The sequence below is a fragment of the Babylonia areolata genome, chromosome 32 (assembly GCF_041734735.1).
Source record: "Babylonia areolata isolate BAREFJ2019XMU chromosome 32, ASM4173473v1, whole genome shotgun sequence".
Taxonomy (NCBI): domain Eukaryota; kingdom Metazoa; phylum Mollusca; class Gastropoda; order Neogastropoda; family Buccinidae; genus Babylonia; species Babylonia areolata.
In genome coordinates this window covers 7,529,924-7,557,871 of record NC_134907.1, presented here as the reverse complement: position 1 = coordinate 7,557,871, position 27,948 = coordinate 7,529,924, and the positions used below count along the sequence as shown (strand labels likewise).

The 27,948-nt window shown below is 40.9% G+C and overlaps 1 protein-coding gene across 1 annotated transcript; it reads right to left on the bottom strand.

Annotated features, from left to right (window-relative positions):
• Window positions 1-1,465: 1,465 nt before the first annotated feature.
• On the bottom strand, window positions 1,466-21,334 carry LOC143276691 (uncharacterized). The gene is given in 9 exon segments (XM_076581328.1): window positions 1,466-3,770; window positions 3,773-3,857; window positions 4,993-5,106; window positions 5,330-5,464; window positions 6,179-6,291; window positions 7,729-8,352; window positions 9,528-12,621; window positions 19,093-19,358; window positions 21,226-21,334. Coding segments are annotated over 8 exon segments (4,434 nt in total). The 5' UTR covers window positions 19,267-19,358; window positions 21,226-21,334; the 3' UTR covers window positions 1,466-3,675.
• Window positions 21,335-27,948: the final 6,614 nt, after the last annotated feature.

Below are 27,948 nucleotides of genomic sequence, written 5' to 3'. Positions count from 1 at the left end.
AATAAAGTCACATAAACTGAAACTTTTACTGGAAGAGATCAGTATCAATTCATGTTTAACTTCTGTTGTTTTTTTTTAAACAGCATAAATCTTTTTGAGCGTTTCTAACCGATACACTCTCCAAAGATTTTTTTTAATATCTTAATTCTTACTTTAAGATGTGATGTAAGCTAAAATGCAATTACAGTAATAACATACATGGATAAAAATGAGTGTGTTCAGGACAGGAATGTGGGAATGGGGGTTGATGGAGAGGGGCTATTTCAAGAGAGGCATTAGTGAGCCACAAACTGTAAAAAATGTTTTTAAAATGCAACACTGCACTCAGAACTTGTGTGATCCTGTGATATACATAAATAAATATAAAACTGAACAGTGACTAAACCTCCATCTTTCTGCCACTAAAAACAAACAATGCAGAATACACATAGACAGAGCGTGTGATATACAAAAACAGTCAGTGCCTGTAAAGAGCTATAAATGTAAACTGGAAAGGTTTAAGGGCTCTCTCAAGCCTTCAGGTGTAAATCCCTAACATCTTCACATCAACATGATCTGTTTTCAGAAAAAGTGTGGTATTGTGTGGGTGTCCATTTACAACTATTTTGCCAAATGATATACCATGCCAACAAAATGTCATATCAACCTGTTTTAGTGCAGGTGATATTTTATGTACCTCAGTCTAAGATGGTACTGATGCTAATTTGTTGTAGTGTTTGTGGATGTATGTGTCTTACGTGTGTATGCATTGTGCGTGTGTGTGTGTGTGGAGGGTGGTGGTGGTCGCACATGTGTGCATGTGTGTATGTGTGTGCCCGTGCTGCTTCCTTCAAGAAAAGTTCTTCATTTTAATCTAAGAATTATTTACTTGACAAATTTAACTGTTGAATGGTTTGGAATGTGTTCCTAACTGTACGTATGCATGCAAGTTTTGATTTGCATGTAAAAGCATTGGATGTTTTGGAGGGACTTTTTATTGACCACTTCTACAATGTTTTTTATGTCCTGTTTGCCATTAATTGGACCTTATTTGGCACTTAGCTCAGCATTAGTACTGGATGCATGTCATCCAAAGGGTTAGGCACGAAAAATCTGTTTCAAGACCAAGCCCTGAAAGACATGTTTCACTGTCAGTGGTAAACACATCCTCCACTGCTTTTACATCTAGTCAGAAAACCAAACAAAGTTCAACTGTTAGAATCTGCCTGGACCTTGTCAATTGTGTTGTATGGGGTGAATGTTCAAGGATAAGAATGCAACTGTAGACTGTTTGGATGAATTACATTTTGGGTTTTAAAAATGTCTGACAATGGCTTTAATTTGTGAAATGCTTACTCCAACAGAATGGACACGGAGAAAAAGCTGGAAAATTCAGCTTGTTTCTCCAAACCTCTCATAGACACATGCACACGCACACACACACACAACTTGAATCTAAAAGTATTTTTTCTTTTAGTTTTTTGAAAATGTGGAAACCTATCAAAGAGGAGAAAGGGTCTTAAAGTTTTTTGTTTCTATCACATATGGAGAATGGGTTTCATTTCTATCACATATGAAAGTGCAGAAAGGGTCTAAAAGCTTCTTATTTCTATCACATATGAAAGTGCAGAAAGGGTCTCAAAGTTTCTTATTTCTATCACTTATGTAAGTGCAGAAAGGGTCTTAATTTTTTTTTAATCAACAGTCCTGTTTACATGATTTTCTCTGATATGGAGTAGGCACATTTAACAGCTCTGATTCCTTCTTTACAAACATATTTATTCATATTTGACGTCCTCAGTGTGGGTGTGGGTGGGATCAATAACCTAAGTCTCTTCATGCATGCTATACAAATTTTGTTGTGCATGTTATTTTCTTATTGTCATATACAAGGAGGTTAACTCACTCTGGACGACGGAACGCTATAACAGTTTCGACAATTTAAAATTTATCCACATTTTCCTCATGGGGTAGCATAACAATCGCAGCTACACCGGGCATTGCGAACGTGTCAAGGGTCGAATGGAAAGTTTCTTCATGAGATTTCGTAACAACACACTCCACAGCAAGCCAGTAAGTTCAGGACCCCACACAACAAGCTAATCTGCATACGTATCGAAAATTGCGTTGCAGGCCATACACGTGGAAATTTTTGGAGCAAACTAGACCACGACAGCGGCTTTTACCGCTGCTGAAGTGATTGAAATGCTTCAAAGTGAAGGTTTCAACATCGACGAGGATGATGAAGACGTTGAATGAAGTATCTGCAGTGAAGAAAGCTACCAGCAAGAAGTTACTGATAGTGACTCAGCTTCTGAGAGCAGTAAAGAGGGAGGGGGGTGGGCGTTCACAAGACGTGAGGAGATGGGTCAGTGGGTCAAGTACAGTGAGTTTCATTCAGTTACTTTATGTTTTGTATTTTTTGTAATTTTTTTCCTAACTCTAACAAATGGGTCGTCTGTAGGGAAAAGCAAGGGAGAGAACTAATCGTCCAGAGTGAGTTAAGAAAAAATACCACTTATGCAAACTACATAAATTATATCAACACCATCATGGTCATTAAAAATTTCCTAAATTCAGGTTTCATTATCAACAAAGGTAACTCTCATCTGGAACAAAAGGAACAGCCTAATAATAAATAATAACAACTGTATTTATACAGCACTAAATCTTGTGCGTAAACAAACAAAACAAAACACTTGGTCTTTTCTATCATAGTCATTATGATCTGGAACCAGAGGAACAGCCAGGAGTATACATGCCATTTGAATTATGTATTGCATAACTATCATTCCCATTTCTAGACAAAAAAATGTGTCGGGAGAAATTATCATTCATTATGTTACTATCACTCTCATCAATACAAGCATAATTCAAATGATATAATTTCATCAGAAAGTGTTGATATCATCAGATCACTTGTTGTTTATTGCTGAAACAGTCAACCTATCAAATCAATGACTGTGGTCACAAGTGAACTTAACGAATATCAACATACGTGATTGATTATTATCATATACTAGTGTGATAGAATGATTGCTGTTCAAATTAAGAGGATGAGGAAAAACTACACTGCCAACTGATTAGGTATGCTCCACATGAACACCAACCTCTGAGGTTGTCTACTTCACTGTCATTGTTTTCTTTGAATGTTTTGATTTTTTCTTTAAAACTTCATAGGTTTTTATGTTCTTTTCTTCCAGCTACAGACACAATGTGGTTGTCGTGCAGTTGGTGATTGTTTAATAATTTATACTTTTCATTTCTGCCATTTTTTTTTTCAATTCATTTGGCAGCATTTGCACCCTCTTGGAATAACAGCTGAAAGAAGCTACTGTCAACAGTTTGCCAGTTATCATTCTCATCTTTAGCTGAAGTAGCATGCCAAGAGGAAGTATCACTTAATTATATTGCTATCGTTCTCATCGTTGGTGTGTCAAGAGGAAGTATGACTTAATTCTACTGCTATCATTCTCTTCGTTGGTGTGTCAAGAGGAAGTATGACTTAATTCTACTGCTATCATTCTCTTCATTGGTGTGTCAAGAGGAAGTATGACTTAATTCTACTGCTATCATTCTCATCATTGGTGTGTCAAGAGGAAGTATCACTTAATTATACTGCGATCGTTCTCATCATTGGTCTGTCAAGAGGAATTACCAATTAATTACATTGCTATCATTCTCATCATTGGTGTGTCAAGAGGAATTTTCGCTGGCTCGCGACCACTTGGGCAGGATGCGTCGTCTGGCGTTCGTAAACCAGTAGTTGATCTGATTGATGGTGAGGCCGTGTGTTTGATCAGCGCAGCCTTCTCCTCGTCGTTGGGGTAGGGGTTGTCCTTGTGCGACTTGAGCCACTCCATCATGCGTGACACCGCCTGACACACAACACTTCACCGTCAGAAAAACCTCGGAAGACAGTAAGGTAACAGAATTATTAACATGCTGATCTGTCAATACAGTGTCTGTGCGGGTCTGGGTTCGAATCCAGTCTCGCCATGTATGCATGCACTCAAGGCCTAACAAGCGGATTGGGTTATGCTGCTGGTTAGGCATCTGCCTGGGATACATGGTGTAGGGTATATGGATTTGTGACAACTCCTTGAGAAACTGATAGGGAACTCTTTGGAAGACAGAATCCAGAAACACATATATCATCACACAAAAAATAGACAAAAAAAAAGAAGATATTTCAGCACAATAAAAAAACCAACAACCAATGTCATCACAATAAAAAAATTTTAAAAAGGGGGGAGGTATCAAATCACGATAAATCTAAAACAACAGAAATTTCATCCCAATAAAAATTAAAAATAAACAGATAACAGATACTTCATCACAATAAAAAAAAAAAATGAGATGAAGCAACAACAACCAATGTCATTACAAAAAAAAAAAAAAAAAAAAAAAAAAAAAAAAAGGGTGCTGAGTACCCAGTAAGTTATTTCCCTTGCTATAGCCATCTTCAGTCTGCATGCTTTTGAAATCAATTCAAATAGCTATAAAAGCTGACTTAATTGACTGCTAAAGCGATAGCATGGATATCACCTCTTTATGAAAACACACTTAAAAAAAAAAAGAAAAAAGAAAAAAAGTTCAATTGTCAATAAAATCATGTTTACTTTACAGAAAGAACAATTTCAATCAAACAGATGTTCTGAATGATGTCAACTGAATAAAACAATATTTTTTAGATTTCGAATCAGATGAATTTCTAAATCAGTTTTCCATCAGAGTAAATCAGGTGATGATATCGTTCATTCTCGAAAAAAACAGTGACATAAACCAGTTTTAGTATGAGTAACTTGTTCTGGATAATACTGGATTTTTTTTCTCTTGTAAACAAAATTGAATGCCCACCAAATCCAAGATCACTAGCATAATCCCCACCATAATGCTTGGCATTTAAACAAAACAACAACAATAATAATAATAATAATCATAATGATGATGATGATAATATGATAATAATAACAATTATAATACACAACACTACTAGTAAGATTAACTTACCTCTTTGGGAAGACTGGGGTGTTTTTTGGACTCTGGTTTCTGAGTACCAATGTAAGCGGTCCCAGCCTCGTTCAGCGTCTGCAGCATCACGGGACCCATTATCTCCCCTTCGTTCTGCAACACAGCCACACACAGTCAAAAATCAATTAAACTGTATTACTGATACTTATATAGCGCCTATCTTCGGTCACAGACCAAACTCAACACATCTCCTTCAGTCCACACGAGTTGAATCAAGGCTAAAATATTTATTTCCACATATACACATTTATTACTGTTTCATTCATAACTATGACAACTCATCTGAGTTAAGGGGTTTTTCTACATTTGTACATACCAAAGCGACCATGAACTTGGCATGACCTCCCACAGGGGTCATGATGTGAAGCGGAGGCTGCATCATCATCTCTCCTCGCTGACCCTGAGGGGTCATTGCAGGGGGGTGCCCATTCATCATCCCACCTCCTGGTCCCTACAATAATAACAGACAAGATTTTTTTTTTTTTTTTTTTTTTTTTAGAAATTTTAAAAAATAAGAAAAGTTTTCCCCTTAGATTGTGATTAATCTAACATACTTACCGTGACCCACTGGAGCTCTCTGATTCCAGCCCCGTGCAAAATACTACTCCACCCAGGCAGAGAAATCACAAGTAGAACTCTGCAGCTTGTGTAAGTTATGACTGTCATAAATGTGCATGTTCACACACACATTTCAACAATATAATCCAGGAATGAACAATGAGCAATATACGCTATACATTTCATATCCTTCGATAAAAGCATGATGAGAGACCTGAATAATGAACAGGCGACTCCTGCACACATTACCCTTAGGGAAAGAAGCTGATGACATTATAGCACAGACTTGTTTCAAACAAGTGAAGAAACCCCTCCCATCCTGCAAACACACATGCATGCACTCTTACTGACACACACTTGTGCACGCATACTGAAACACACACATGCAATGCATTCATACCGACGCAAACTTGCGCTCACATGCTGGCATATCCTTGCACATGCATGCTGACATGTTCAAGCACATGTACATGGACACACACACACTTTTGGCATCTGGTACTAGTGATGTGACTGATTATCAATACCACAATTTCATCACCATATTTCTCAACAAAGACAACGATGTATATAATTAATGTATATTTCCAGTGACTTTTAGTCTCACCATGCCCACCAGAGGTGTCTGATCAAATCTGTCGCAGAAATCGTCCATAGTCTGCATGGACGAGGTCATCATGGCCTTCCTGTGGTCTTCTTCTTGCCTGGCTCCGATTTTCTCTGAACACGGAACATAAAAAAACTGATGATGATGATGTCAGATGATGATGATGATGATCACGATTTGTGTGTGTGTGTGTGTGTGTGTGTGTGTGTGTGTGTGTGTGTTGCGTGTGTCCTTCCTTCCTATGCTCTTCTTTCCTAGAACCAATCTTCTCTATACAGAAAGCAAGAACAAACTGATGATAATAATAATATGATGATGATGATAATGAAGGTGTGAGTGTGAGAGTGGGGAGTGGGGTGGGGGTTGGAATGTGGTTGGTGTGTGTGTGTTGGGGAGGGAGGTGTGGGGGGGGAGGGGGGTCTGTCTGTCTCAGTCTGTCTGTCGGTCTGTCTGTCTATCTGTGTGTGTGTGTGTGTGTGTGTGTGTGTGTGTGTGTGTGTGTGTGTGTGTGTGTGTGTGTGTGTGAGGAAATCATGGCCTTCCAACATCGTACAGAAATCCAACCAGCCCCCACTCACCCACAAGACTGGCATCTGCCAGATACAAGTGTATATGTGCACACTACATTCAGTCACTCAAACTCCTCTCACCCTTTCTTCTCTCTCTCTCTCTCTCTTTCACCATGCACTTAATTTATGTACTAAGCAAATTAGTAATACAGTATTTTATACTCATGCAGCTACACTTGACTGGATTTTTTTTTCTTTAAAAGGCAGATATCAACAATGCATGGGTCATACAAAATACTGTTTATTCATGCAATGAATCACTGTTATCAATATCACCCATCAGTGTGAATTATACATAATTTCTCCTTACAACCCCTTCAATATGTTAGTCCAATAACAAATGATGGACATTAATCATAACTCTTTAGCCTTTGTTTACGTTACAGGCAGCTAGTGCAAAGAATAAGAAATGATGGACAAAGTTGCAACAGACTTAAGACAAATACCAATAGTAAAAATTTTAAAATAATAAATTATACCAAATTAATTTAACAGAATAGTCACATGGGTAATATTGATAATGCTATCAATAATTAATTTGATATGATTTATCATTTTAGAATTTCTACTATTGGTCAATTGTTCAATGAATTATTTATTTTTAATTTATTAATTTCTTCTTTCTTTTTTTTTTTCTCAAGGCCTGACTAAGCACGTTGGGTTACGCTGCTTGTCAGGCATCTGCTTGGCAGATGTGGTGTAGCCTATATGGATTTGACCGAACACAGTGACGCCTCCTTGAGCTACTGATACTGATGCTGATACTGTTCAATGAAGGAGATTCAATATTTCATGCTGCTAGCACTGACACAATAATAATCAAAATTGTCTGCAGACACTGCTTACAATAATGATAAAAACTGCAATGCAAACTCCAATTTGTTCAGATGAAAACAACCAAAAAATCCACACCCCCACCTGCCCCCCAAATGTGTCATACTGTTAACCATAGTTCTTACTGAAATCCAGTCCCTCACTCACCCACAAGACTGGCATGGGCCAGGCGCAGGCTGTCCATGAGAACGCTCTCCACGGCAAAGTTGCTCTGGTAGTCCCCTGCAGGTGGGTTCCTCTGCACGAAGTTCTGCAGCAGCTTGTCAAACTCCCGCGGCAGCATGCACAGCAACTGCTGGTAGTGGAAACGGGGGTCATCAAAGTTCATGCCCGCAATCACCAGGTCGCGCAGCAAGGGGAACAGCGGGTGGGAGCGGTATGCTGCGTTACCCTCGTCCACGATCAGATTCTGGATGAACTTCTGCTTTGAGGAGAACGCTTTGGACGCCGGGCCCACGTGACAGCTGCTCTTCAGTTCTGGACCGTGGTGGAGGGAGGAGGGGTCTGGGTTTAAGTAGGGCGTGGCCGGGGAGTCACTGGGCGGGGCTAACCTCTGGGGAGGGGGGAGGGGTTGTGGGTGAACCGGGTGGGGGTGGGAAGGCACTGGGTGCGGAGCGTGCATGGGGTGGGAGGAGGAGGAGATCTGCTGTGGCTGCACTGGCTGGAACGATGAAGGATGCGGAGAGTGCATCGCCTGGTGGGTTGGGTAAGGCTGTTGTTGGGGCAGTGCTGGGTAGGAAGACGCCGAATGCTGGGGTGCTCCATGGTAACCTGTTGCCAGCAAAAATACTGTTTTACATCTTCCCTAGGAATATATTGAAAAACAAAATAATATTCTTGAGAACAATAATTCTGATTTTCAATTTGATATAAATATATTCATATTTGAAATTCTGCATGCACAGATTAAACATTAAATCAAATCCATTTTAAGTATGCATTGTTTCTAGTGTGTAGGTATTCATGACTCATCTGAGTCATTACAAGTTATATAATGAACTTATTATTTTCCCACATTTTCTGTCCAGATGGTCCATTCAACTACAATCTCAGTCTTTCATTAACAATGTGATTCCCGCTCCATCTCTAATTCAACTTTATGTGATTCCTTCTCTGTCTGTAATTCAACTCTGTTCAAATTTACCTCTTCACTTTTTATTTTCTGTCATACGTTGTGATCATAGTTTGACAAATGTCATGTTCATATTTACTGTCATGCCTTCAGATATAATCATAGTCCGGGCAGCTCAAAGAAACAAACACTAACAGCCAGTAAACTGTCATTTGTATCCGAGTGGAAGACATTTATTTCAGCTTTACTACAAGTGTTAATGTTCACCAACCGCCAAACTCAATTATAACAAAATAAACAATTTATCATGCTTGACTTCAGCATACAAATCATATTAGTTGGGTTTGTTTTTTTTATAACTACAAGCTGTAGACGCTCTGCTGTTTCTGTGCACACCACATTCACGCATGTTTTGTATCACAAAATTAAAGAATTTTTTAAAAACCTTTTAACACCAATGACAAATATTTCTGGAACCCGGATAAAATACCCAACATAAAAGTTCAGCCACAAAGAATCTTTCATGGTTTAATTCTTATAAACCATCAATGGCATTATCCTACTTTAAAATCGAATTCAGATTGAACATTTTGCAGCTGTGCTTTTATGATCACTCGACACTGACAAAAACAATGCAGATTTATTTATCAGTAGTATAGGCTGTTAAGGCCAAAATCAAAAACTTTCTGAACACTGTTAAGGACTTAAAAAAATAAAAAAGGCCTTTTTTTTTTTCTTTTAAATTGTTTGTTTGGGTTTGTTTTCCTTGTTATTTCTTAAAAACTTTAAAAATGTGAATCCTGGCACACGTTAAGTATAATTTACTATGCTTTCTGAATAAACATCTTTTTTTTCTTTCTTTTTTTTAACCCACCTGAGGAAGGGGACGGGGACTGCCCTGGATGGAAACTCGATGATTGCGAAGGCTGCAACATCTGCGATGACATCACCTGCTGCGACTGCACCGGATCACCGTAGGGCGGCTGTGGAGCATGCCCAGAGTGAGGCGCAGGAGACGTCATCCGTGCAGGGTAGGACACCCCATGACCGGGGCCCACGGCGGCATGGGAGGAAGGTGTATGTCCTGCCCATGGAGGAGGAGGGTACGATCCCCCCACCCCTGAGTCATAGTGCTGGGGCATAGGGCCCGAGCCTTCGTTCAGGGTAGGAGGATACTGGCCATCCACAGTCTGTTCACATTTTGCCGCCATGCCGCCATATGACCTGTGACCCTGTGAGGGTGGCCTGGGCTGATGTCGACCCGCTGACACCGGTGTGGACACTGCAGAGGGCTGGAACCCCACTGGGGAGGGAGGAGGGAGCATTCTGTCACTAGTACCCGCACGCACATTCATGTCTTGCTTGCAGCTCAAGTTTGGAGCTTGAGAGTTTACATTCATGTTCAAGTCCATGTCCCCCCCACTGTTCACATCATGTGGCATGCTCATGTCACTCTTGTAGTTCATGGCTGCATGGAGGTTCATGTCAGACTGCATGGTAAAGGCATCCAGAGCGTCAGCCTGCGCAGAACTCCTCTGACCGTGGTGCACATTGTGAGATATGCTGGCTGGCATGTAATCTGCCTGCAGTCCCTCACCGTCACCCTCACTGTATCGTTGACAACTCTGAGACATTGGCGCCTTGTTCAACTGAGGATGCTGCACTTGTTGCTTGCTGTGCTGGTGTGACACACCACTACCATCACTGGACGCCATCCCCTGTTGCTGCATAGCAGCACGCATGTGGTTAACCGGCAGGTTATTGGGGTGGGTGTTTGGAATACTGTTAACACCTGATGGGCCCTGGTCATTCAGTGAAGTGTCCACGTACAGACTGTTGTGTTTCGACCAGTGGACCCCTCGCGACCCTTTGTAAGGCGTCTTGCAGTGCTGAGTTTGAGTATTAACGTGCAGACTGCTCTGCACAGGTCTGTCCACATCTTGAAATGCACTGGTGTCTACACTGTGCTGGGACGTGTTCACACAACTCCCATAGTCACTGTTCTCAACAAACTGACTGCTTGCTACAGATGCAGCCAGTTTGCAGGACGAAATAGAACTGCCAGCACCAGACACTGGAGTGAAGCTGTCTGAAGACCTGACTGGGTAATCTGAATGAGTGACAACACCTGTACTGTCCGGCCCCGAAGGATCTGACACTGAATGATGTGCGGACGCTGAGTACGGCACAAACCCTGTACGCGAATCATGAGGGTGGCTGGTCATCTGTCCTCTCCCCTCCGAGCCATAGCTTCCCCCTGCTGAAGCGTGACGGTCTGTCGGAAGCTGGTCACAGGAGTATTGTGTATAATGCTGCGAGTCCACCGGTGTGAATGTCTGTGTGTGTGAGGGTCCTGGGTAGGAGGAACCTCTCATAAAAGGCACTGTTTCTGGTTGTCTATCTCCACTACCACTACTGTGAACAGTCTGCGGCTTCGACGCATACAAACCACCACACTCTGCACCGGGTTTTACTGACGATGATGGAATGGACACAGACAGAGCACAGCTGGTGTTCCTGTCCTCACCAGACACCCCAGGTACACAGCCCGCGTTCTGAACAGGGTCCCCACCACCACCCACACCTGGCGGGCGATAGGGGTAGGGTGCTTTCCCCACCTCTCTGCCTTGCTGATGGTGCTGCCTCTGCACACCTGGGAACTTCCACGTCACCTGGCCAAAGCCACCTGCATCATCAGCCAGCGAAGGCTGCTTGCAAGGCTTGTGGTACAGGTCCTTGCTCGATTGCTGATGTTGATGACGATGGTGGTGGTGGTGGTGGCGTGAGCTCATGCCGTGTGCTATGTCCGGTGGCTGTGGGGGGTGATGGTACTGTGGATGACGGCGGTGGTGATGATGACTGTGGTGATGTGCAGCGGAAGTCTTCCCACCACTTTTCATCCCTTGTCCATTATGATCCACGGACAACAGCTGGCTAGGGGGGAGGGAGTGAGGCACACGAGGGGCAGAAGAGTAGGCTGTGCTCGAAACACAGTTCTTATAGGAATGAGGGCGAACCTGTGCATTCACACCACCACCACTACTTCCAGAAAAAGTGGTTTCCAACCCATCACCTACCACTGGCATGTGTATGGGAGAAAAACAACTGGCCCTAACCTGTGATTTGCCTGATGACGAAGACATTCCAGCACCAACATTCACCCCGGCATCATAGCCCTTGCCAGGGAGGGGTTGTGGTTCTTGCGCCCCCCCTTCAAACTGAGCAGGGGTGAGGGGAGTCAGAGGTAACTTGAACTCCTGTCCTGGGATGCACGGCGACTGCACCGTGCCCCGCGAAGAACCACCAAACTGCTGATGATGATACTGTTGTTTATGTTTCTGGTGCTGTTGCTGCTGCTGCTGCTGCTGCTGCTGCTGCTGCCACTGTTGCTGTTGCTGCTCCTGTTCAGGTGGTGGTTTCACAGGGCTGGTCTGTTCGGATGTCGACAAGTGGATCCTCTTTCGGACTGGACTGTTGGACGAACTGGACATCGCTGTCATCCCACCGGCGGCGGCAGCGACACCACCAGACCCAGCCTGCGACAATCCATGCCATTCCCCACCACCAACAAACCTGCCACCACCACCACTGCTGCCATTGGAGGGGGTGGAGATGTTGGAGGAGGCCGCGCTGACATTCCCACCACCACTCCCTTCCCCCCCACTCCCACCCACCCTCTCAGGCCCTGTCGGGAAGCTGGTGGCGCCCTCGTTGTGCTCCATGAGGAACTCGACAAAGTCCAGGTCCATCTGGTCACCGGACTTCATGCCCATGTCTTCATACAGCTCGTCCAGAAGCTTGTTTGGAAGGCGCTCCTCGCGATCCTTTTTGCTGCCCGCCATTCCAATGGGGGAAGAGGGGGAGGAGGGTGGGGAGAGCAGACCCAGGTCATTGTCATCCTCTTCGTCCTCCCTGGTGGGGTGACGGCCATGAGCCTGGGAACGGCGGGCATCTCTGTATTCCACCAACTGTGACAGACAGAACACGACAGATGGAAGTGAACGGTTATCATGTCTGTATGTTCTCTTTCGCTGATGAATGAACAAAGAAACAAACAGATACCAGAAAGGAACCAAAGGCAATAAAATAGCAGTCCATGCAAAACCATTTTGTATTGTCTATTTTCTAATCCACTTTGACTGGTGAACACTCACACACAATTAAAACAAAGACATGGTGTTTTGCGGCAACACTCCTTCCCAGTGGGAAACATTCATTCTGCAAGAAGAAAACTGTTATGACATAAAGCCAGTCTAATAAGCAATACAATGAAAGTGCATAACTGGGAGAACATTGTGTGACTATATATGTGTGTGTGTGTGTGTGTGAATGTGCATGTAAATAAGATGATTTCTTACAATTTTCTTTCAAAAAGTGTAAAGACTGCACAGCATCACAACCGAGCAACCTTTTGAATTTTGAACTCGAATACATAAATAATTTATAAATAATCATCATCTTTTCCTCCTTTATCAGTTTTCATTTCAAAGCTGTTTCCTTTTACGGAATCTTTTCAAGTCTCACTGCTTGGATTGAGCTGGCTAAATACTCTTCAGTTGATAGCTGCTAACAGTTGTTGTTGTTGTTTTTTTTTTACTTATAAGTTATATGTTGTGTTAGTGTTAATGTTAGTATGTTTGTGTGTGTGTGTGTGTGTGTGTGTGTGTGTGTGTGTGTGTGTGTGTGTGTGTGTGTGTGTGTGTGTGTGTGTGTGTGTGACTGGCATACTACTGTAAAGTGCTTTCAGTTGGAGAAGGTTGGAAGCATAAATTAAATATCACTTTAAAAAAAAAAAACAATTAAAAAAAAAAAATCAAGGGAACCTATTTAATCACATAACATCGGTTTCCCATTGTGTCTGCATGAAGTGTCAAATCTATTCAGTACATTCCAGACATAAGTGAAGATGTCACCTCAAACTTTCAATAACAACAAAACAAAAACATATTTCACAACACACCATTCTTATTACCTGTGTCCCACATCCTGTATCAAAAAATGGGTATAGGAACACTGACAATGATGAAAATCATCGCACTTCCACAGGCAATCCCGTCACAACCCAAGTCCTATCAATTTTCAGGACAGTCTGAATGAAGCAGTGCATTGCCTCATGTGAACCAGTGCTCAAGTCATGAAGAAATGATATGATGATGATGATGTGATTAATGGTAGATTTATGCAGATTTTCATTGAGATCAATGTGCAGGTACAATGCATATTCTGTGGTCTAAATTTAGCGTGATTCAGATTTGTTTTAGCCAGGAAAATGGATGGTGTTTCAGTGGTAAGATATCTGGGTAAAACTAGAATGATGTCCAGGTCAAGTACATAATGTTCCAGCACAGAAACTTTTTTTTTTCAATCAGTTCAAGCAAAAGCAGGCAAGATCAACAAGTGATGAAGAAGAAAGCCCAAATTCATCAAAAAAAAAAAAAAAAAAAAAAAGAAAGAAAGAAAAAAGCTGCAGTTAAAAAAGACAATAAATAATTGATCAAGATTACGTTTTAACAAAGAAAACAAATGTTGAGTGCATATGGCAGCTGTCAGTTGTCTCTACCAAGGTAGGCAGTCTGTTGTACAAATGAACGCTTTTCGTAAAGCACCTGGTCTGTTCTCTGACTGAAGACAGGTGCTAAAACTGTAAAAGTATCAATAAAAGAATAAAAAATATTTTGTGCAAAATTATCCATTCCAACCCAAGTCATTTTTTTAAATAAAATTTCATTGTGCAACATTACCTCAGTGCTAATGCCCTGAAGACTCCCAGTTGAAGAAAGTCATTGCACTGTTACTGTAGGAAGAAACCTCTCTCAATCCATGCAAACTGTCTCAATGGCACAGAAATTACGCAGAACTCCATGCTACTAAATGTCCATTAAACACACACTTCCCAGCAAAGCTGGGTAAAAATGCCAGTTGTAAATATAATGGTAATTCCATCAGTTGAAGTCCTTGAAACTGAACAAAAAAAAATCCTCCTCACTTAGTTTTCAACACACAGTCATCAAGTGAACTGACAGGACCATGCTTCTGAAAACAAATTACAAATAATCCACGGACAGCAGCAGCGAAAAAAACTATCCGTCCATCTCACACACTTGTTCAAAGCCTGATTCAACACACGTCTCCCCCCTCACCATTAATCGATGATCACTGGCTGTGCTTTAATTCTGTCATGTGATATACTGCATGCAGGCTGTCTCCAAGCCATGAGGAAAAAGTAATCATCATCAAAGAGAATGGGAGAACGGCTGACAATATTGTCAAACAACATGTTGAAGTCCAGTTAATGTTATCCTTCTCCAAGTTTTTTTATTTTTTTTCCATACCACAAAGTCACTGGCATTATCTAGTCTTGACATTTGGACAAAACTCAAAGTCTGGTTTTTGTTTGGTCACAACCATGTAGTCACTGTTTTTAGATTTTAGAATAAAAAAAAATCAGAGGGTGACACAAAAAACAGGAAATTTAACACGTCTGAATCCATTCATTATATCAGTACTCTAAACAAATTTTGAAGGTCCTGCTGCCTTTTATGGCCATCAGAATAGTGATTTCACATCCACTGTATCTAGGGTTCAGAAATGGAAGGTTTAAGTCAGATGCCCATTCACACCTTGGTGGAGAGAGGAGAATCAAAGTAACATGCCTTACCCAAGAAAACGCCACCATGCCAATACTGGGCTACAAACCCTGACTACTGTGAACACTGGATCACAAGTCCCTGACTAACTCACTCTGCCATGGTGCACCCAATCCTATTATGTGCTTTGAAAAACACAGGTCAAGCTCAAAGTGAGCATTCAACACAATTTTTCTCCATCAAAAAAAAAAAAAAAAAAAAAAAATCAACTGTCAATCCACCAACTGACTGATCCATCCGTTGATATCTTTCATAACTGAATAAGAATGGGGAAAAAAGAACTTTTGAAGGTGTTTGCCTGCACAGACACACCACCAAGTCAGTTTCATTCCTTCTCCTTCTGCAAGTTTGAGTGGAATGAAAGTAACAAAAATGCACTTGTCTATCAACAGCCAGCGTATCACATTTATGACCCGATTTAGCATTCATGAACAAAAGGGTGGCGACCGCATACAAACTGATCCTCGGAGATATGGAAAGGAAACGAAGCAGACAGCCAGCGAACCACAAAAAGAAACGTATCAGATTTCTATTCTTCGATCAAGATAGATACATACTGGATGAAACAAATACAAGTCCATGCCCTTTCATTAAAACACATTGTGTATGTATGGAACAAACCTGATGATCTATTATGAATTCCAATCAGAAACAATCATAAAATATCATAGCTTATCGTGTGGGGAAATCATGCAATGCTGATGAAGGCGGTAAAAAAATTAGTATGCACAAAGAAACTCAAACTGCTTACTCAACCATGACGATCTCTTTTCTGCTAAGTCATCTACATAAAGTCAGTTTAATAACCTCACACATTTCCTCATTAAAAACAAAACAGATGGGGGTAAGGGGGTGGGGGATAACTGAACAATCCCATCTTTAAGGCTAATTTCTACTTTCCTCTGGTGACATGGAAATGGTCAGATTGACATACTAACCTAATGACACTACCAAATGAAAGTGAAACTTAGCCCAGATTGACATCCTAACATGATGACACTGTCAAATGAAAGTGAAAGTCAGTCAGTCTCTGAAAACAGGCACCCTTTTTTTCTTAAATATTTTCTTGTAATTTCCTCATTAAGTTCAGAGAAGGCGACAGAAAGACTCATAAATTTAATAAAACTAAACCCTGAAGTCAAGAAAGAAATGATGAAGAGAAAGCCAAGCAATTGGATTTTTAAATAATTCTTATTTCTGTTTAAATTTCAAAACGTACAATGAATTTTACTTTGTTTATCAACAAGGTGGTCCAATATATCATGTTATCAAACTTTTCAACTGTATCTGGCATGTAATGAAGAGGACAACAGTCCATCAAAATCAAACTGTGACAGTTGAAAAACGAGCTACTTATCATTGTGGTTATTAACAATATGATGCCCTTATCTTAGGAATTATTTGTCTTGTCAATTATTTAAGGAGACTGTAAGAAAAGCCAACATCTCTGAACTCTCTCTTTTGTTTTTTTAATTAGGAACTTTTTTTTTGGGGGGGGGGGGCACTCAGGCCTTCAGTCACTTTGGTGTATCTTCAACATTTAACTAAACTGCATACAAACTGCAACAAAGTCAAATTCTGTTTCTGAAGGCTGATCGTTATCAGCCATGTTTTGTACTGTCCAAAGTCTTTCTGGTGCTGTTTGCATTTCCTCATGAGGTCATCAAAGAGAGACACACTGAAGCAGGACTGAAGTAGTATGAATCACACACAGGATAGTCATCAAGGAACTGATATTCCGTCATAACTTATTCATCCGGAACTGATATTCCGTCATAACTTATTCATCCGAAAATGTTGATCGGTAATAGACTTCTTTGGTGTGAACTTTGCATGCCTTCGGGGAAACTGGTGTAAGCTGATCAGTTTTCTGTCCTTAGGCAGGTTTGCCACAGGTAATATGTACTTGAGACCTGTCACCATTATGGTGGATTATATGTAAAGAAGCTGTTCAAACAACTTATGCTTCATCTGTGACACAAAAGGAATGTTTGTACTATTTTTTTTGACTACGAGTTAGACACATATTTTTTTTGTTAAAATAACTCATTTAACTGCCAATGGAATAAGCCATTTTGTGCTGTGTGTGTGGTTTTATGTATCCTTTCATATGCAGAGCTGTGGTGGCAGCCTATCACTCCCACTTTCTACAAAACATGCATACAATGTACATTGAATGATCCTTTGTTTGCATACACCACCTTCCCGCTTTATTGCCATCAAAGACATTGTAGCTGCAAGAGTAAAGAGGGGATAGGAAGGGGCTGACCACTGACAATTGTCACTGTAAGAAGTTTCAAGCGATAAATACTTACAAAATAGTTGAAAAACTGAATTGACTGAGCTCACTCACTGCTAACCAGGGGATGCTAGCCAGTTCAAGTTTTCACTTAAAAAAGGACAACAAGGTCTATCTCCCTTGTTGTGAAATGTAATCTGACTTCTTGTTATCAGCTGCATATATTACAATATACATGTCGGGCGTTCAAGGTATTTGTCTTGACTGGTAGGTATGTCACTATGTGAAAGCAAAAACTAAAAGTGCTGTGTGAATGATCCTTCAACTGTTGACACACCCTTATCTTCTCCCCACCTCTCTCTTTCTTTCTCTCTCTCTCAAACACACACACACACATACAAACACACACACAAAGTACATGCATACATGGAGACCTGATTTTTAGGTGCATGTATACTACTTCTTCTTTCATGGGCTGCAACTCCCATGTTCACTTATATGTACATGAGTGGGCTTTTACATGTATGACCGTTTTTATCCCGCCATGTAGGCAGCCATGTGTGCATGCTGAGTGTGTTCTTGTTTCCATAACCCAAAGAACACTGATATGGATTACAGGGTTTATAACGTGAATATTTGGTCCTATGTTTGCATATACACACAAAGGGGGTTCAGGCACTAGCTGGTCTGCACATATGTTGACCTGGGAGATTGGAAAAATCTCCACCCTCTACCTACCAGGCACCATTACTGAGATTCGAACCCAAGACCCTCAAATTGAAAGTCCAACACTTTAACTACTCAGCTATTGCACCTGTCACATGTATGCATTTACATGCCGCAAAACACATACATACAAACTGTAGGCAAACACACAGACACATCTGAACTTATAACTGAGAATGAATGCTGTCAAAATCAAAAATACTGAGTCACATATCATACCACGACAGAACTAATGTAAGGTACATGTATACATTTGAACTCACAACTACCAAAGAAATATGCATCATTTCATTGTGAGTTACACTAATATTAAGATTAAGCTGTAAATGATTTCCCACTGACTGGAGAAACCATTGATAATACAGCTCTCACTTTGCTGTTGGCCCAAATGTAAACTTATGTCAATCTGTGATATAGGCCGAGTGTTGGGCCTTATGACTCACAAATTAGGAGGCAAAACTGCACCGGCTCTTAGTGCTGCAGCCTTGTGAGCTAGTTGGCCTTTGGGAACCATCCCAACGCCAACTGTCCTAAAACCCTCTTGGCCGAGAGAGTGGGGATGTAACTTGGGCAAGACTCTCTCCACTATAATCAAATTCTAGCCCAAACAGTCGGAACAGCAGTTGCCTCCTCTGCTGTTCTGATGGTCAGAGTCAGACACGACTGACTATCATATATATATATATATATATATAATATTATGGATGCTTAACAGATTACCATAAATCATAATTGAGTATGCGTCACGTACTTGCTGGTTACTGAAACACATGTTGTGACACACTGACACAGACATGCATATCAACCAGACCACAGCAAAAACTCACATTACGAAAGCTGGAAGCCACATCCTGGTCTCTGAGGTCCTTCTTATTGAGGACGGAAGCCACGAAATCCTTGACAGCGGCACACGGCCGATCGTCAGGGTTCTCTTCCTGCAGCAGCTTGAACCCCTCACCCTCCGTTCCCTGCACATGCTCACTGCTCGCCATCGTCATCATCCTCTGTTCACTGCCACCCTCGCTCCATACACGCTGCTGCTGCTGGAGGCGTTTTCAGTCGTCAGTAGTTCCAGAGGCACCAATGACAAGACCTGTTAAGGATGTTACACAAGATACTGTTGAATAATTGTGGTGTTGTTTTTCTCCAGTAATTGTGTGACTGTATTGCACATTACTACTGCAGTGAAAAATATATCTGTAATATTTCAAGTTCTGTGTTTATTTTACTGCTATATCATTGTCCACTACTGAAGTTTTAGGTGTGTGTGTTTTCAAATCATTCTCATCTCTTACATACTTTGTTTTTAATTGTTTTTTTGCTGCCCCATTATCCATGCTACGACAGTAGCATTACCCTCATGCCGATTATCCTCAGCACCCCCACCCGCCAAATCCCAACTCTGCATAGCCCCACCCAGTCTAAACACTGATACCAGTGATAGTCCATATGATGCTATCGATGTTAGGTCACCAGTAAGCCCCTCATCTTGTACTACTGCTGAGTAAATTAAATGGTGTTCAGTAATGACTCTTTGGATTCAGCACAGGCAGGACACCACCTAATGAGCTTTGTACTACTGACAATAATTTCAAATTCACAAAATCTGACCAAGTGAGCACTCCACCCAGAGTGGAGATTGCCACCATGTCCATCAAACAACAGTTCCCATGAATGTGCTGAAATAAGTGCTTCATTTTAATATTTTTAAAGCAAAATTTGATGCCTCACACTATCTAACATATGGAGGATAAAAAAAAGATAATAAAGTAATACAAACTGACTGCTGTAATGGTCTGGGATGCTACACCAATGGTACTAACTACTATAATTCTTATTCCTGTTGTCTGTGACAATTTCATTTTCATATTTCCCACAGGGACATGCACCATATCATACAAGCATCTGAAATATCTCATATCTGGCACACTGATTAGCAGTGTTTTACCTACAACTCGTACAAGGTAAAAATACTAAACAGTTAATACATTATTTCATACTACTAGTAACTTAAATACAAAATTAAGTATGTTTATGTCTCTAGCATTCACTGAATAGTAAAGACCCTTTCTTTCCACAGAAGAAAAATTCCATGTTTTTTCAACAGCAACATCGCATTGTCATCACCACATCTAGTGCAAATACTGAAATAGCGCAAACTGTGCAAGTCATTTTCAACTTGACAGAGTATTGAAATGCTATTGTCCATAAGGTGGATTTTGGGGCCAGTTACTAACTTACACTAGTTACAGCCAATAGACTTTTATTAGTTTTAAATACTAAGAGCTACTAACTTACAGCCAATAGACTTTTAAATACTAAGAGTTAATTGGGCACTTTCGATTGCCTGACCAAATGACCCATCCAAAGGAAGTTGGTAGGCGTTGGCAAAGTCTAGTTTACAAGTACATACATGTGGCTATGCCAGTATGCATGCCTATGCCAGTATGCATGCCGGTATACCATACAATACACACATGGGTGAATCTGCATACAAGCTGCAATGTTTTCATTTCGTTTACTGAAATGTTCGTAAACCCACAGGATGGATGACAGATTTTCTGCAAACTTAAATGAAAATGTTTCTTTCAATTTCAGTTACAACAATTTGGCTCGATTTTTCTGATACCATTGTAATTTATACGAAACTTTTCCCGGCGTTGGATCTGACTGAATGATTGGATCCCTTCAGCAGTTTCGTTATTTTTATGTTCTTTTCGTCAATGATAATAGATCGATTATAATAATAAATGAATAAATTAAGTTATCATCGAACAATTCTAAATTTCGAATGATGGATGTGGAAAGAGATGAAAACAGAAATACTGGTCAACACAACATTATCTGCATTCAAACTCCAGTCATCGATATCTTCGAGTCAATCAGAATTTCGAAGGAAAACAGGTATTCCTTTGGACCTTAATTACATTGTACAGATAAATGGTGATCTAAGAACTTACCTTCCTCTTGATTCGTCATTACATGATTGCTTGCTGGTGAAACAATACTGCTGTTGTGTTAACTTTAGACGTGTTTGGTAATTTTCATGCTTCTCTCAGCCTTCGTTCCTCATTCAAAGATGGCGGTCAAACACGAGATTTTCCGAGTTTTGCCGAAGCTATCTTCGGCTCCAAAATGACCCCAAACGAGGTCGTATGGTAGTATCAATAGCGCGATAAGCTCGCTCGGAAACAGCTGTATGCAAAACAGTACCAAACACGTCATGTTTGTTTTGGGTGTCTTGAGACGGTCTGGTTCAGTTGCAAACACTCATGCAAAGTTTGTGCAGCACTTTGTCGCTAAAGTAAACGCTTAACGTATAAAGTGATTGCCTCTCAGTGAACGTCACCCTTCAAAAATGGCTGGAATATGAGAACGATTGTTCAGTACTTCATGAATATTCGTCTTCATTTGGAACTATAAATGACTCACTGGTGTCTGCGAATGCCTCGGGCTGTAGTAGAATTATTCAAAGTAGATTTTGTTGTCCACTGCTGGTCAGACATCGAATCACAAACATCAGGGGGCTGGGAGGGGGTGGGGGGAGCATGTTGTAATGTGTCTGTGGTGGTATGAGGCTGCAACAGGACCTCTCGAAAAGCTTATTCTTTGTTTTCAAACACCGAGACGCACATATTCATATCTATACATATAAAATACCATTGATAAGATATCAATAAATAATTATATGGAAGTTCCGATTCTTGCAAATGCGGTTATCCCAAAGGGAGGTAATACTGCATAAATCTATCGAAAAGCGAGGGTACCTTCTCCAGACACTCACATGATACTAAAACCGACTCTCTTCAGCCCTAATCCCATTCCAAACGAAAGTAGGAATAATTTAAAGTGCTATTTTTCATTCTTTGTGTAGGAATCATGGATCAAACCAGCAGTAAATGACGGGGGCTGGAGCTATGTCGGTCGGGGTTTATCCCCGGGGAGCACTCACTGACCTATAAATACGATCTCAGTGGGAGCACTTCGCTAGCTGGAATGGTCGAGCCAAGATCATGCGAAATAGATGCCGTGTCCTTTTCTTCTTCTGTATATACAAGTACACACACACACACACACACACACATATATATATATATATATATATAAGAATTAGTGCTTTTTCCTGCAGAAACAGTGACAGACTAATCAACATTTGATTGTGGTCACTCCATGGAAGAAAGAAAGGAAGGAAACAAGATATGTGTGAGGTGCCCATGAGGGACTTTTAAGTCCGTGGTGAGACACGTACCCATGAGGTACATGCAGCTGAAAGCAGTCAGTCGATACATTTATCGTTGTTCTGGCGACTGACCACTGAGTCACATTTCATGTTGAATATTGGAGTGCGCGCGCGCATGTGTGCCAGTGTGTGTGTGTGTGTGTGTGTGTGTGTGTGTGTGTGTGTGTGTGTGTGTATGTTCTCCCCACCCCCCACACACACCCCAAAAAAAGATTTGGAGGAGAATGCAATTAAGTCAGGTTGATGATATGTACAGTTCCAGTTTTCAAGTACGTGATGCGTTTTAACTGATCCATTTACACAAAATAACATCGATCTACTCTTTCAGATACAGTATGGTTTGTGTTTGTTTAAATGGGTTACAAATGATTACATACCAATGCCGTGGCCATTGATAACCCTACGTTTTAACCAATGATGCAGGCGAGACGGTTGTGTCCTTTGAACATTGATGATGAGGTATGATGGTATAAGCACACATCAAACGTTAAAGAACGGGGGATGTCCATCGGTACGGGGATTTAAAGACATTGGTATACCTTTTTCTCTGGCCGCTGATTTTGTATGTTTAATTACAGTGTTGAAGTGTATAATGATAAGCACGGGCCTTCCCTTTTAGTTTGAGGAGGTGTCTGAGTTTCCTCCAATGTGCCCGTTATCAGTTCACTTGTGTACTGGTTGAATCGGTCGCATAAGCAGCATTGGCTTGAGGTTGTGTACCTTTTTTGCGGTGTGTGAGAGAGTTACAACTCTTTGTTATTTAATTACAGTGTCATCATTTTTGTGTTGTACATGGATTTCAACGAAAGAATGTACGTTGGGGGGAGGGGGGAGGTTGTGTACCTTTTTTGCGGTGTGTGAGAGAGTTACAACTCTTTGTTATTTAATTACAGTGTCAGTTTGTGTTGTACATTGATTTCAACGAAAGAATGTACGTTGGGAGGGGGGGAGGATTTTTTTTTTTTTTTTTTTTTTTTTTTTAAGAAATTGGGAAAAATAGACGAGGACCATGAAAAAAATCTTCTTTTTTATTGTGGGACTGAAAAAAAAATGGGAGGTTGGAGGACCCAACAACAACAAAAATCATCAGTGTTTAAATGGGAGGACACAGGTAGGAGAAGGGATTATATAGGGGGATGCAGACGCCAGACCTGCGCGTTTAAGCGTTAACTCTCTCCATACGAACGGCGAAAGAGACGACGTTAACAGCGTTTCGCCCCAGTTACCATCATTAAAATATTGCAAGCGGAAGGCTCTTATACTGAAGAGGTGAATGTTGACAAAGAATACCACAATTCTAACGACGGAAGCTAAAGGTTGGGTCATTGAGACACCCACTGGACATCCGAGGGGTCTGTGTAGAGGAGAAGAGAGGGCTGGCCGTACTGAGTGAGTTAAGCGTCAGAAATGCCGTGTATCATAAAGTATCCACAGTTTTTTTTTTCCAAACAGATAGACCGTTAGCTTCAGGAGAGTGTGCCGCGCGCGTGGCAGCCATTTTAGTCCCTAACTTCCAGTGAGCCGCGATAAAGAGCCTCAAGCCGTGTAACAGAACTACTCGCTCCTGCAAACATACGATGGCAGTATGATGACATGTCGGGGGTCAAAATATAAAAGAAATAAATGAATTATGACGATAAAAAGAATATGAAAAAAAGGACCGTTCGCAAGTCGTCTTGTTTAAACATCAACAGAGACAGACACAGAGAGAGAGAAAAAAAACTCAGTGCAACGGGAGACTCTTTGTGATTGCTATATCAGTATTAATTTGGCGCTCATAAATGTTTCACGGAAAAGCAAGCGAGAAAAACATGCACAGGACTCCGTGTGTGTGTGTGTGTGTGTGTGTGTGTGTGTGTGTGTGTGACATGTCAGAATGACTTGTGACGGTAAAAGTTTGTGTAGTCTTTTTATCTGTCTCCTCCCCCCTCCTCTCTCTCCGGCTCTCTCTCTTAGAGTTGTTGTTGGTTTTGTTGGTTTTGTTTTTTTAGCTCGTATTTATTGCTTCGCGAGCGTGATACATGATGTGTTTCAGTCTTGGGTTGTATGCAGCGGAGCACACACACACACACACACACACACACACACACACACACACACACACACACACACACACACACACACAGAGCTTAGCTGCACTGTCAGTACGCGCAGCTCTGGAAAACTGACACGTACGGAGATCCAGCTGCTCATAAAGGTGTTCGGTTTATGAGGGACGGGCGCAATAGCCGAGTGGTTAAAGCGTTGGACTTTCAATCTGAGGGTCCCTGGTTCGAATCTCGGTGACGGCGCCTGGTGGGCCGGGTAAAAGGTGGAGATTTTTCCGATCTCCCAGGTCAACATATGTGCAGACCTGCCGGTGCCTGAACCGCCCCCTTCGTGTGTATACGCAAGCAGAAGATCAAATACGCACGTTAAAGATCCTGTAATCTAAGCTAGCGTTCGGTTGTTTATGGAAACAAGAACATACCCAGCATGCACAATCCCGAAAGCGGAGTATGGCTGCCTAAATGGCGGGGTAAAAACACGTAAAAGTCCACTCGTGTACATACGAGTGAACGTAGGAGTTGCAGCCCACGAACGACGAAGGTCTATCAAGGTATTGACTGAAAATCTGTGGTCAGTATCAGTGTGTGTGTAAATCGTTGAAAATCATTGCAGTTCAAATTGTCATGATACCAGCTATTGTTATATTTCACTGTATTGCGTTACCGTGCGGTTGTACGACCGTATTGTCATCATTGCTTAATTAGTTGTGTTGAATCATAATTATTCTGTTGCGTCACGTTCAGTTGCGTCAGTTGTGCTGTGATGCCCGTCCTGCCGTGATCACTCATTGTATTTTCTCTTTTTGTCACAACAGAAGTCTCTGTGTGAAAATTCGGGTTGCCCTCCCCAGGGAAAGCGCGTCGCTACACTACAGCGCCACCCTTTTATTTTTATTATTTTTTTTTTTTCCCCTGCGTACAGTTTGATTTTTTTTTTCCTATCCGAAGTGGATTTTTCTACAGAATTTTGCCAGGAACAACCCTTTTGTTGCTGTGGGTTCTTTTACGTGCGCTAAGTGCATGCTGCACATGGGACCTCGATTTATCGTCTCATCCGAATGACTAGCGTCCAGACCACCACTCAAGGTCTTGTAGTCCAGGGCTGATACAAAAATGGTCAAAATGTCTGCAACAAAACCGTTCTTTTCACGATAAAATAGAATAAATCATAATGATCACGCTGATATAAACTTGACCGCTGTAGGTGGGCAGCAACATGATTAGATTTTGATTTTTAATAATTATTTGTCACACATTTGGCCATGACTCGGAGAGAGCGCCATACAAAGAGTGGCAAGGCAAGAGCAAGCCAGGGTTACGCAAGCGGGGTCGCCAGAGGAAAGCGTACTGTACAGCGCGGTACAGTACATGTGACTGACTGCTGCCGCGATGATGCTGTCCTATACCTCCGTTAGTAGGTCACTGCGGCAGATAACAGACACCGTACAGAAAATAAGAGAACTCTTTGGGGTCAAAAGGAAACAAATATTTTCAATTTCATGCATTAAAAAAAAATTAAATCGATAAAAGACACAAACTCACTTTTATGAATGTTTTCCAGTTTCTTACCAGTCATGACATTTCATAAAGAATGAAAACAGTATTATATTGACTGCAAAGGTGAATTTACGAAGGCAGCACGGGATCATTTAGTTCGTAAGAACAATTATGTTGACATTTTATGCAATGCACAACTTGGAAATACTTCATGCTCTGCTTATTAACGTGTAGTATATGAATATCTAAATATGTGTTAACCAGGTTGTTTCAAGTGATGAACATTGTCGGAGCACTGTCCAGACAGTGCATCAGATAGTCATGAAGAGCAAAGACTGCCTGGAAAATGAAAATGGGTCAGTCTCCAGAACTTTGTTGGAAATGGGGGTCTCTCAGTCTGATTCAGTATAAACATGTGTTTACAATGATTATTCAAATGTTTCACGTGTTATCAGGATTGCAATTCATTAGAGAAACGTCTGCAACAATTTTGTAAGAATATGGTTTGTTCTTGTGTCTTAAATGTGTTGAAAATTATTAAGAACATCCAAAATTTCGGCGCCATTTTGTGACATGGCAGTGTATCTGAACATGAAGTGGTCAGAAACAAATAAGTACAAACCTGATTAATATCCAGTACATACAGACCTGATCTATATTCCTTCGTTGTGATAATAAAACATTGATCATCCATAAAAATGGTACATTAAGTTTGAAATATTACGCAAAAAACCCGCGTGACAGACGTAAACAACCTGTTCCTCTTGACGTGTTTTTTTTTTAATTCATTCAAAGGCAAGCACATAAATGAATACACTACACGTTCTTTACTTGCAACAGGTGGTCAACACATCTATCTTCTGCAGCACATACACTCATTTTCTGAAAAAAAAAGTCTATTCAACTATTTAAATGCAATCGACGTCGCATATTAATTTTCAGTTCCGCTTTTCTGTGTTACTTCTGTGCATGTAAACGACCCAATAAAAATATACATATAAACAAAATTAGAACTGTTTCCAAATAAATCATGCGGATTCATCGCGGGAAAGCGTAAATCGGTTTGACAAACACCCTTCAATCGTGTGTGTTTGAACACAGATTCAGAGAATGTGTTGTTTCCGACAGCGTGTGAGATGTACATAATAAAAAAAAAAAAATTATGTTACACGGAAATCTCCGATATGTTCATTCGCACCCCGTGGTTGCTATATTAAAAACAACAACAACAACAAAACTGTGTATGTTAATTTCGTCGTTGTTATGGTTTGTTTGTACTTTATCTCTGATCCGATTAAGTTTAGACACAGTCACTGTTTCTGACATGGCGAGATGCGGTAATATACGGATACTGGCGTAAGATTTCGAACCAAGTCAACGGATGTAGTTCAGTAAGATTGCTTTCAGTTGAAGACTTGTTGAATCAAAAGTTCCAAACAACAAAGTTCAAAGTATCCCCTTATAAACTACTTGGATTTTGCTTGCTAGTCAGTGAAGCTGATCACGAAAGCGGAGTTATCATCCTAAATGACGGGTGTGGAAAAAACAAAATACTCGTGTATCCGATAACGTGAGTCCCACACGCGATTTCTATCAATATTGATAGAAAGCCACTTTCTACATCACGCAGTTTGAAAAGACCCATGATTGTGATTATTTCTTGAAAACTATTTAAGTTTGAGCCTCTTCACCGTTTATAGTGCTTGGTGATGGTCAGTGTCCCCGCGCACGGCAAAATTTCTTTGGTTCTGATTTACGAAGATATCATAAATTCCATATATTTTTAGTTGTTATTGTATGTTGTTATTGTTGTAGTTTGGTTGTTGTTAATTTTTTTGATCATATTTATCTTGCTTTCATTACAGTCATTGTTTTGTCCGCACCTTACATATTGTTCC